Below are 12,827 nucleotides of genomic sequence, written 5' to 3'. Positions count from 1 at the left end.
AAAAAAAAGTGCATGACTAATGAAATCAAACATGAACTGCCTGCAGATGAAAGAGGTTATGGAAAAAAGCATAAAGAGACGTGGAGAGTAGTTGGATGAGAAAATCTCAGCACAGGAAAGCGACTAGTATAGTAAGGAAGACCAAAATGGTCTTCCTTACTATACAATGTGAAATACGTGCAAAAGATTAGCACTACAGTCCAAGGAAAATCTTATGGCATTCTTTTCGTGATGTGGCGACTAGGAAAAGTAACTGTAGCCAAATGGTCCTAATTAGATGGAAAAGGAGGTCAAGTGAAGTGATCAATATAGATGATAGTGGAGCTGTTTAATGTTCACTTTATTGAGGAATTCCATTGGAAAAGGCAGATTTTATTCCTGGATAGATGGAAAGAGTTGAAGGCTTAAAAGTGCATAAGCAGCTTGTTATGTGCTATAACAAGGTGACAAATACCTTGGACAAGGAAGGTGCATATACAGTGGTGTACTTGGATTTTCCAAAAGCTTTTGATAGACTGCCACACAACAAACTATTAAATAAATTTCAACAGATGGGTTCAACAGAAGGTCACTACATGTGTACCGCTGGGGTCAGTTTTGGGACCATTGTTTTTCAATTTGTATGTTAATAATATTGGGATGGGTTTAACTAGTGATATGCAGCTGTTTGCAGATAATAAATTATAGAGAGCAATGCAGATTAAAGAAATGTTATGGCCTTACAGGATGACTTGAATAGATTGCATGAATGGAACTGTCAATTCAGTGTTGCAAAGTGCTGATGCCTATGCCAATGTTGAGTTCTGCTGATGTCAAGTTTGAATGTGTTCTAGTACCTGACATTTCATCTGGCTGTACCATCACTATCTGTTGATTTAAGCCAAGACATAACCCAATTTGGTTGGCTAGATCTCAAACTGCGAGCCCAACCTCATTGGTTTGGTACCCAGATGGATATATGGGCTGACATGATGCATTCCAAGGAGAAATCTCAACAGTCAGAAGTTCTGCTTAGTTCCCTGCATTCGTTAAGACTATGTGAAGGTTTACTCCCTGTTATCTAGCTTTAATCCTTAAGCAACTTCTCACTTATCTATGATGTTTTGAAATCCTTTCATTATCAGGTTAAGAGAAAATTGAGGAAGGGGAGGGGATGTTCATACAGAAGTTCCTTGCCAAAGAATTCCTGTGCAGAAACAAGACATTTAAATCAGCCAAAGAAGAGAAACTGCATCTTACCTGAAAAGCTAGATATTACGAAATGATAAAGGAAAGTGGAGAAAGATCTTTCTTGTGAGAAATAAGACAGGACTGTGAAGTTCACTGGATTGCCATCACCTTACTGGAATCAGTGTAAGATGTTTATAGGAGATCTTGTGACTTTGAGAATTACAATCTTTATCAAATAAAGCACTAAGTATGCTGCCATCAGCTGCACTAGGGAGAGGATTAGAGATTAGTAAGATAGTCATTAGTGTATGGAAGGAAAAGCAGGGACAAAAATACAAGATCCCTAAGATAACTCTGGCATTATTGAGGGAAATCAGAAAAAAGGAAACCATCTGTAATGACACACAGCAAACAACTAATTGCAAAAGGTAGATCATAAGATGTGACTTGGTAAGGAAGCCTCTATGCCAGACCTAATGCCTGAAATATCAAGAGTAACCACATAAGTTTCTCGAAAGCTTGCTATGACTTCTGTTCAAAGGTGTGCAAATTTGGTTAAATCTGCTGTATGGCAAGAATGTTGGATTTAGTGATTTCTAGCTAACCTGGAATGTGAACAGCTATAAAACAAGACTTTCTCCAAAACTTTCTTACATCACCTGGAAACATACCTCCATGTTATTGAAGACTCACTCTTGATGACCATTATTTAAGAGGACAAAAGGAAGAGTAATGGGATTATTATTATTACTCAGGCTTCCATGGAATCAAAAAACCCATTGCAAGAGGTGCTTCCTAAGAAACACAAAGTCTATCAAGTCTCATCATGGGAAGTTCCTCCTAGGAAACACAATCTATCATACTACTCCTTAAACTCATTGACTGTTATCGCTCTCACCACTCTATCAGGCAATGCATTGCATGGTTCAACCACCCTCCATGCAAAGAAACCACTCCTCATCCTCTTGCTCACAGTTTCAACCCTGTAACTACCTCTCAATAGTTTAAAAGTCTCAATCATATCGCCTCTCCTTCTTCTATCCACAGAACTCTGCAGTCCACATTCCCTCAGCCAATCCTCATAACTAACATTGTACAGTCCTGAAACCATCTTTGTCATCCATCTTTGTATCCTTTCCACGGTTAATTTATCCCCTTCAAATCCTGGGGACCAAATCTGAAAACAATAATGTAAGTGTGGTCTGATCAGAGTCTTATACAACAGAATGATAATTCTTATCTCTGCAGGTCAGTGTCCTTCTCATTATTGCAGCAATCTTCTGTGTTACCTTCACCACCTTTGCAATATGTAAATGTGGGTAAATGGGCAATTGGGTAAATGTGGCGGTCGAGTTAAGCTAGTCTAGAAAACGTGTTTTTAAAGTTAAATATAGTGTGGCTTTTTGTCACAAATTGTGCTAAAATTGTGCATCGGTTAGAAACAAGTGTCCTTCAGTGGTATTATTGTTTAGAACTGTGTTGTATATATTGTGTTTTCACTGCCGTTTGTTTCACTATATCAACGTGTAAAGATGGCGTCCAACAAGAAACGTACGTCAGCGGCGCGCAGGACTTCTACTACTACACGAAAGGCTGGCTCAGCGTTAGATTTTTCGCAATGGATGCGTTGCGGAAACTGCTACATGTATGCACCGAAAAATGTGAAGGATCTGTGGTCGGTCTGGCAAAATGAAAAGAAAGAAAATGTCGACGTATGTGAGAAGTGTTGGGATAGGCTGGAGCGTTTAGGAATGGAAGCTGACATCGGGACCGTAGCGGAAGAACTTCAGCGGGAGTTTATGAAAATGAAAAATGACCTTCATCTTCTTCATGAGGAAGTGGAAGTGATCGGTAAGGAGATACTGGAAGTTAAAGCTGAGTTTAATGTGTTAAACAGAGAAATTAGGACTATAGAGATTACTTTAGCTGAAGTAACTAGAACAGGATTACATATGGGTGAGTCTTTGGTGAATGATTCAGTAATAAATAGTATGGGAGTGATTCGGAGTCAACATAATAAAACCACAAGTGGCCAAGAAGAAATGAGATGTAGTGAGAGTGGGGGGGTAAGTAATAGAGAGTTGAGTAATGAAGCTGGGAGAGTCATGCTGAATAGTGTAGAGAATGAGTCCATGAGTGTGAACTTGAATGAAGTTAATAGTGGTAAAATATATGGTGATTCTATGATTAAGGGTATGGAGAGTGGTATGCATGAGGAGTGCTTGGCTGATGGTACAATAGGAAGAGTGGCTTTAGCAATAAAGAGAGGGCATGAAACAGACAAGATGATAGTTATGGTGGGTACGAATGACCTGAGAGGTAGTATAAATCGGGTAGGAAAAGATTTAAGAACATTATTAGATATTGTGAAGAGGAAAAGTGTCAATGGGAGAATAGTGTGTGTGCTGCCTCGTTTTGACAATTACGAGTTAAGTAGACGAGCAATGATAATGAATGATATGATTGCAAGAATGTGCAGAAAAAGAGGTCTGGAGTTTGTTGATGTTTGGAGTGTGTTTGAAGGAAAAAGGCAGTTGTATGCTAGAGATGGACTGCATCTTAACATGGAAGGACATAAGAGATTGAAGAAGTTATTGTTTTCTGAACAGGTTGAAGTTATTGGGCAGGGAAACTAATATTGAAAAGGTTGAGTGTAAGAGAGAGAAACTTTAGCACTGATTGTGTATTTATTGATCCTTATAGGCAGAATAAATTGCAGAAGAGAGGGGAAAAAAATCGGCATAGGACTACGGTAGTTAGTGACATATATATCAGTTCTAAAGCCGGTACAAGATCTAGAGGGAATCTGCAATTTTTGTATACCAATGCTAGAAGCATTCGAAATAAGAGAGAAGAATTTTTGGCATTAGTCAGTGAAATCTCACCGAAAGTTGTAGGCATTAGTGAAACTTGGCTGTCAGCAGAAGATGTGGTCACTGGAATTGAATGTGATGGGTACAGTATTTTCAGGGAGGATAGAGAAGATAGAACAGGGGGAGGAGTACTGTTGATGATAGCTGATGTGTTGCAGCCAAAGAAAGTAGTATATCATGATGATAGACATGTGAATGAGAGTTCATTTGAGGCAGTCTGGTGCGAAATAGTGACCAACGCAACCAAATATACAGTTGGATGCTGCTATAGGCCAGGGAGTACAGGGGGAGATATTGAATTCATGCATCAGCAACTTAGTGCAATGAGTGAAGGCTTAGTGATTATTATGGGGGATTTTAATTATGGTGATATCAATTGGAAGGAGGAAATATCACGTAGCAAAAAGGAAATGGAGTTCATACATCTGCTATGAGATAATTACTTGAAACAGCACGTAACTGAAGGGACACGTGGTGTGAGAGTGTTGGACCTGGTTATTGGTTCAGAGGTTATATGCATAAGTAAGGTGACCTCGTTACCTCCAGTTGGTGAAAGCGATCATGTGGTATTGACTTGGGAGGTTGCAAAATCTGTGGATTTTTCTATTAAGAAGGGGTATGTACGAAACTACAGGTTAGGCAATTATAACAAGCTTCGGAGTGAGCTTGCAGCCATCCCATGGCAGAACATATTGCAAGGGAAAGATGTTAGCAGTGCTTGGGATAAAATCAGCGGGTATCTGAGGAAAGCAATATCAGATTGTGTCCCCATGGTCAGGAGGTCAAACAAGGCAGGCATTAGATGGATGAGCAGTAGTATCAAGCTTGAACTACAAAAAAAGAAAATGTTATGGAGAATTTACAAGGAGAAGGGCGATCAGGACACCCATGAGCAGTACAAGGCTCAAGCTAGGAAGGTTACCAGCATAGTTAGAAAAGCTAAATCAGATTATGAGAAGAGCTTAGCCAAAGAGATCAAGGGTAATCCCAAAGAGTTCTTCCGCTATGTGGCAAGTAAGAGGAAGAATGACTTCGGAAGGATAACCTTAGTGGGTGCTGATGGTATTGAGGTGACAAAATCAGATGTAATAGTCGAGTTACTGAGTGATCACTTCTCAAAAGTCTATCACCCAAGTGAGGATATCTCTATACCTATAGCAATACCTAATGTGAGAATTGAAGCTAAAGAATCAGAGGTATTAAATATATTGCGAAACTTAAATGCAAACACTGCGGTAGGCTTAGATGGAATATCAGCTCGGGTGTTGCGTAAATGTGCAAATGAATTGTCAACCCCTCTTACCTGGATATTTAATTTAAGTTTGAACTCTGGTATGGTCCCTAGGGAGTGGAAGTTAGGCAAAGTGGTTCCTTTGCATAAAGGTGGCTCTAAAACTGCAGTATTGAATTACAGACCAATCACCATCTCAGGAGTAGTGGTAAAAGTATTGGAAAAGTTGGTTAAAGACAAAATTCAAGAATGGGTGGATCAGGATATGATACTCTATAGAGGCCAACATGGTTTTGTTAAAGGTAGATCCTGCCTTAGCAATCTATTAACTATCCATAATAGAATAACATCAGAGTTGGACAAAGGAACTGGCTACACAGTGGTACTTCTGGATTTTGCTAAGGCTTTTGACAGGATACCCCATAGAACACTGTTACGCAAATTGGAGCAGATGGGAATGGATATTAAATTGGTGATATGGATAGGAGAATGGCTCAGGGAGAGATACCATAAGGTGGTGTATGGAGGAGCCGAGTCCAGAATGAGGCAGGTGACCAGTGGTGTGCCTCAGGGCTCTGTGCTTGGGCTAATGTTGTTTAATTTGTATATAAATGATATAGGAAATGGCTTAAAGGGAGATATTCAGTTGTTTGCTGATGATGCAAAGTTGTGTAGTGCAATAAAAAATCAAGCTGATGTTGAAAGTTTGCAGGAGGATTTAAATAAGCTGATAAAATGGGCAAAAGAAAATGGATGTCAGTTCAATGTGGAAAAGTGTAAAGTCTTGCATTTTGGGATTAAAAGATTACCAGCTGTGTACTACATAGATGGAAAGGTACTCCAAGAGATTGATGAGGCTAGGGACTTAGGGGTATTGGTAGATAAGGAGATGAAGTTCAGAGGACACATTGCTAAGGTGTCCAAGATTGCACATAGGATTACTTGGTTGTTGAGGAACACACTGACATCCAGAGATAAAGAGGTTATTATTCCCCTTTATAAAGCATTGATACTTCCACATTTGGATTACTGTGCTCAGGTCTGGTCACCTGGATTCCTTGGAGATGAGGAGGCTGTGGAGAGGGTTCAGAGAAGAGTGACCAAGTTGGTGAGTGATATAAAAAATGCTCCCTACATTGATAGATTGAGAGCTTGTGGATTGCAGAGATTGGTTGATAGGCGAAGAAGAGGGGATATGATAGAAACATTCAAATTACTAAAAGGTTTTTATAGGATTGATGCAGGGGAAATGTTTCAGCTGTGTGATAGTGATGGAAGAACAAGAGGTCATCTCTGGAAATTAAAGAAGAGTGTGGTTAACAAAGGTGTCAGAACAAGGTTTTTTGCCTGGAGGGTGGTAAATGAGTGGAATTCATTGCCTGACTTTGTTGTGAGCTCTTCATCTGTAAATGAATTCAAGAAGAGATATGACAGATATTGTTTTGCTAGTTTGGGTCTCCCGCGATGAGTCTACTGACTCCATGGAGATACCCGTAATAATAATAATAATATGTCCTCTAAATTTCAGGTTTCTATCAATCATCAATCCCAGATCTCTTGTCTCCCCTACTTTCTCCAGTATAGCTCCTCCAATACAGTATGCAGCATCCCATCAATGTGTCCCAAACTTCAAGACCTTACATTTTTCTGCATTAAAACGAAACCCCCATTCATTTCCCCATATGTGTAACTTATTCAAATCCTCTTGCAGGGCTACCACATGTGCACTATTACTAATAACCCCTCCCAGCTTTGCATCATCTGCAAACAACTGAATATCCCCTGCAATCCACTGGCAATGTCATTGGTATAAAGGTTAAACAATATAGGTCCCAGTACTGAACCCTGTGGGATCCCACTTGTAACCCTCTGCCTCCTTGAAACTGCCCCACCAGACACAGTTTTCTGATACCTATTGGACAGCCAATCCTAAATCCAGTTGACCAACCTGACATCCAGACCCATGTGCTGCGACTTGAATATCAGCTTATCATGTGGCATCCTGTCAAATGTCTTTGCTAAGTCTAGGAAAATGGCAGTATATGTCTTTCCCTCATCTACTGCTCTTGTAACTTTATTATAAAAGACTAGCATATTACTAAAGTAAGAGCGCCCCTTAACAAATCCATGCTGACTCTTGCAGATAACATTACTGTCATCTGCCCAGTGCTGTATATGGTCCTTCACTAATTTCTCCAAGATCTTAACAACTACTGATGAAACACAAACTGGCATATAGTTAGACACATCCAGTCTGCTACTGCCCTTATGCAATGGCACTATCTTACCTTCCTTGGGTACCTTACCCTTAGCCAGACTTTCATTGAAAAGCCAGGTCAAATTATGATTTACATGTATAAAGATCTGAACATTAGTCATCAAATAAATATGCATTTACTTTGAAAATATCTTGTAATTGAAGTAAGTGTATCTTGTTCTAGGTGCGACTGTTCTCAAGTCAAGCAGTAGGCAACAGAACAAGGATTAAAAAGAGACAAATGGTGCTTCGTTTTGCTAAAAGGTAATTTAAAAAAAAAATATTCATCTACCATTTTAAAAGGATGCATACTAGAAAATCTCAGTTGTATTTAAAATGATATTGTAGTGTAAAGATAAGGTTGCACTACAATATCAGTTGTACTACTACTTCTCAACTTTCACATAACAGAACCTCTGAAATCCATCCATCCCAAGTTATATTAACAATGTCATCCAATTCCTGAAACAATTATTTAACCATTGCCTTAGTTAATTGGCTACTAAATTCATTTCCCTATGTGTATCAGATAATTGAAAATCACTGTAAATCCTTTCATATTATACACAAAATTTGTAGAAAATTGTGTGTGTGTGTGTGTGTGTGTGTGTGTGTGTGTGTGTGTGTGTGTGTGTGTGTGTGTGTTGGGCAAATGATATGAAACTGATTCCTGTTGGAGATCTAAATAGCAGCGTAGAATTGATTCCAAGATCTACAGGAATGTTTGGAAAAAATTGCAAGAAAAACACAGACCTTATAATAATCCTAAGTATCTGCTGGATTTCTGCTTAAGATGATGCCATTATTTATTCCAAACCAACATATGTATATATTTGCATGAAAAGAATATACAATAAACAATTCGTACCTATTTCAGCATTGTAAACAGTGTTATTTATTTTAGGCTAATAGAAGATTATTATCATTATTATTATTATCATTACATGACACCTCCAGGGACTCTAAGGACTCGTCATGGGAGGGCACACCACTCTGCTTTGCTAAATACATCTCATCCTCTCCACTACTATTCAATTCTCCAACTATGACACCACCACCTTCAACGGCATCTATCGCCCATCATCACCAATAACAGCAGTATTTTTTGTCTGTAAATTGCATGCGATTTGAAGGCCAATTTGTTTGTACACGGGAGGGAAAAAACCCTGCTACCACCTTATGAGATCAGCTAACTCACTTCCAACTGAAAAAGCCCATATAAGTATTTCCCTCATCACAGTGAGGATTGAACCTGGGTCTTTTCCAATCAGAAGATACAAAGGTATGTAAGAGAACAGGATGTGAATACTATTTAGGCTGTCATAATATATGGTATTATCATTTCTAGTTTATACCAGATTGTATGATAGCCTAAATCAATAAGATTTCATGACTAGCTTTTGATTAATATTCTTCCAAATTGATTTGTTCAGACTCTGATCAGCGCTTATGTATATTAGCTTAAGTATATTTTGGTCTTCTTTCAGGTCTTAAAATTTCATATCCATTCTGTTTTGTGACCCGACAGTTTTAATTATCTGTGATTACATATTTTTAAATGCCCGTTTCTGATGTATTTGTTTCTAGTATAATTTTGCCATCTGTTTCATCCTCCTTATTTACCCCAGAAATGCTCATATTTTTAGTCTAGTCGATCATCAACTATGTTGTCATCCAACTCTCCCATCTATTTGCTAACATTGACTCATTTCCTTCATGATTACATGGTGATCAGCAGTCATTATTAAAAAGTTATGGAAACAACTTCAGTTTAATATAAACCAAAATAATCACTCGACATTTTGACCTTCATATTTAAGGTCATTTGGAGTATATACAATGAAACAAGCGATATTACAATCTATGTAGTATGCTAAAGTTACATTAATTTGGCCAACCATTAAAACTACTGGCTTGACCTCTGGTTTAAAAAAAAAAAAAAACCTTTCTACATCAAAGCTACAGTCCAGTTATTATTATTATCTATTTGGTTAAAAATAATTATAATTAAGCTATAGAGCAATATGCTTTCACATAATTACTTATGTAAGTATACACATAAATTAGAACAAAACAGTATGAATGGTGGCCACTAAGAACTGAAATTATAGCTTAGAGTCCTAAAGCAAGAGTTTGCTGGAAAACTTTAACTTAAGTGGGCTGAATGTGTGTGATCCAAATTCTTGGGATTTTTATGCCACGTTATTATTAAGATTAGGATGGTTGATCAAAATTTCACAGGCTTCTATAAATTTGTGGTCATACCTGTTTTTTATATGATGTAAAGAACAGGTACTTTTCCAAGCAGTTTGGTGTAGGGTGTTAAGAGTGTGATCTGAGAGACCTTCTTCACCAAAATTGTTAAATTTAATGTGTTGTTCTTTTTTTTACAGATAGGAATTATACTTCCAGTTTCACCAATATGAGATAAGTTACAGATGCAATGGATATGGTATATTCCAGGATGTGCCAATGGGCGGAGAGGATCCTCTCCGCCCATTGACATATGTTTATTGACATATGTTTAATTTTTTAATATGTTTAATATGTTGAATATGTTTAATTTTATAGGTGTTTTAGAATTCTATTAATTTTATCTAATAACCTTTTAATGTATAAGATAGCTATGGTTTTATTGTAATCTATATTATATGCATTTTTTGATGAAGAACTTCATTGATAGTATTTTTGCTATAGCCATTATTTATAAATGTATTAGTAATAATTTGTAATTCTTGTTTGTCATTCTTTAGAGAAAAATGTTATAGCTCTGTTTTTGAGGGTGTTAATGATTCCAAGTTTTGATGAAGTGTGGTCATAAGAGTTAGCATTTACATATTGGCCAGTATGTCTAGGTTTCACTTCCTTCCCTATTCCAGAAAGGAAGTGAGTTCTGATTTTCAATTTCATTAGTAAAATGTATGTGCTCATGTTGTTTGTTCAGGTGGCTGAGGAAGGTGTTTAGTTTGGTGGTCATGTGGTCTTGATGGCAAAAATATCTGCAACATATTTAAGCCAAACTGTAGATTTTAAAGTAACGGAATGTAGAGCACATTGCTCAAAAGCTTCCATATAAAAGTTAGCAATTGGAGGGGGGGGGGATAGTGGTGAGCCCATAGCCATACCTTCTTTTTGTAGGTAAAAATTATTTTGTCACACGAAGTAACCAGAAGGTAGTATGTGGGCAAAGAGCTGTAATATTGTGCAGAAATTTCTTCTGTAAGAGAAGAATTATGTTGCTGATTGGGAAATTTGTGAAAAGGGCAGAAATATGAAAACTGACTAATAAATCACCTTTGCTGAGCATTGTGTTTTTAATTTTGTTTATGAAGTGTTGTGTGTTTTTTATATAGGAGGGAGGGGGGGGGATGACCGACCAACTCCTTGAGTGTTGATGCTAATTTCTTGGCTAGGTGATAATTAGGGCTGTCTATACCTTCAAATATCGGCCAAAGTGGAATGTTATGTTTGTCTACCTTGGGAACATCATATATTCTGGGAAAGCAGGCATAATGGGGTAACAGTTTTTTTGATAATGCTCAGTGGCCAAAAATGTGACAGACTATAAGTAATATAGATTTAAATGATAACAGGACTAGCTTTGGAAAAGATTGACATCAACTGGGTTTATATTAGTCGAAGTAATTTATTTGATACTAAGTAAAAAATACTGAAGAGTTTCACCAACTTAGCTGTTTGGCTTCTTCAGGTTGAATGCAATAGATACAAAACAACTTAAACACTAAAAACTGTTCATGAAGGAATGAACCGAATACAATTGTATTTTACAAAACAGAAAAATGCGTACATCACATGCATGGGCGTGTATCAAGTCAACTGTTGTTATGTAGGAATGTTCTGTAATTGGCAGCAAGAAAAGAAGTCATAACAGTAATCCGTTCTGAACGCAACCTCAATAAAAACCAAGGATTAATTCTGGCTGATATTTGGAAGACCCTCATAAGATCTTTAAGCACGCCAGAGTTAAATCTCGCTGCCAATTGCAGAATGTTCCTATATAACAACAGTTGACTTCATACACTCTCCATGCATGTGATGTATGCGTTCTTCTGTTTTGTAAAATACAGTTGTATTGGGTTCATTCCTTCATGAACAGTTTTTAGTGTTTAAGTTGTTTTGTGTTTATTGCATTCACCCTGAAGAAGCCAAGCAGCTAAGTTGGTGAAACCTGTCGGTATTTTTTGCTTAGTATCAAATAAATTACTTCAACTAATATAAACCCAGTTGATGTCAATCTTTTCCATAGTTCTTATGGGCGAAGATAGCATAAATTCATTAGGACTAGCTTTGATGTAAGGTTTTTTTTTTTTTTTTTTTTTTTACCAGAGGTCAGGCCAGTAGATTTAATGGTTGACCAAATTAATGTAACATTAGCATACCATGTTTCTTAGTGTGTATATATATACAGGGTGTTCGGGATAAATTTGACATATTTATAATTAATTATATTTTTCCGTAAGTTAGATGTATTAACACACACTTCTCTTCATTTAAAAGTTTGGACCCTTCTTCATTCATATACAAGATGTCAGAAAGGATGGATAGCTGGAACCCACCTGAATCATGGAAGAGAATAACTTGTATCATGATGATTCGTGCCCGCCATCAAAATAAGGATATTACGACTGCTGCCCAATGCTCCCTGAATACAGTAAAAACAATCAGGCATGAACTAGAGACTTGCAATGGTGACTACGAGGATGTAGCAAGAAGAAAGATCCCTAGCAGACGATCTGATTGCCTTCGTACAGCAGAATTCCTCGCAAATCTGCAGGAACAGGTGTTGAAGAACCCTGGCATTGGAATTCGGGCTTTGTTCGTGGAGTTGCTAACTGTAGTCAAGCCCTGGATAACAAGGGTAGCCAATGGTAGGCCGTATGTATGGCAGCAGGATTCGGCCCCTTGCCACACCTCTGGGAAAAGTCAAAAATGGTTGTCTGAAAATTTCTACGACTTCACCAGTCCAAATGTTTGGCCTCCAAACTCCCCAGACCTTAACCCCATGGGTTATTTTGTATGGGGCGCAGTTGAAAAAGACACCAATCGCACTTCCAGTAATACAAAAGCCCAGTTAATGGATAAAATTAAAACAGTTTTTGCGGCCCTTCCCAGGGAGACTGTAGCATCAGCTTGTTCGAGGTTCCGAAGCAGAATTGAAGCTGTGATCGATGCTAATGGTGGTTATTTTGAGTAAATCTTGTTGATAGTATTGTAATTAACTCTGCCTGTAATGTTTTTTGTCAATTCATTAAATTTAATAGATACAAAGAAGATT

At 37.7% G+C, this 12,827-nt stretch overlaps 1 protein-coding gene across 2 annotated transcripts in view; it reads left to right on the top strand.

Annotated features, from left to right (window-relative positions):
- Positions 1-12,827, top strand: part of sws (patatin like phospholipase domain containing sws) — a 945,916-nt gene that overhangs the window by 117,150 nt on the left and 815,939 nt on the right. For both annotated transcript variants that reach the window (XM_090396526.1, XM_090396525.1), the window contains exon 4: positions 7,716-7,795. In XM_090396526.1, the coding sequence (XP_090252652.1) occupies positions 7,716-7,795 (80 nt within the window). The remainder of the gene's footprint in view (positions 1-7,715; positions 7,796-12,827) is intronic.

The sequence above is a fragment of the Typopeltis vanoorti genome, chromosome 8, assembly GCF_054136105.1.
Source record: "Typopeltis vanoorti isolate ZY-2024b chromosome 8, IOZ_Tvanoo_1.0, whole genome shotgun sequence".
Taxonomy (NCBI): Eukaryota; Metazoa; Arthropoda; class Arachnida; order Uropygi; family Thelyphonidae; genus Typopeltis; species Typopeltis vanoorti.
This window is presented reverse-complemented; position numbering and strand designations above follow the sequence as displayed.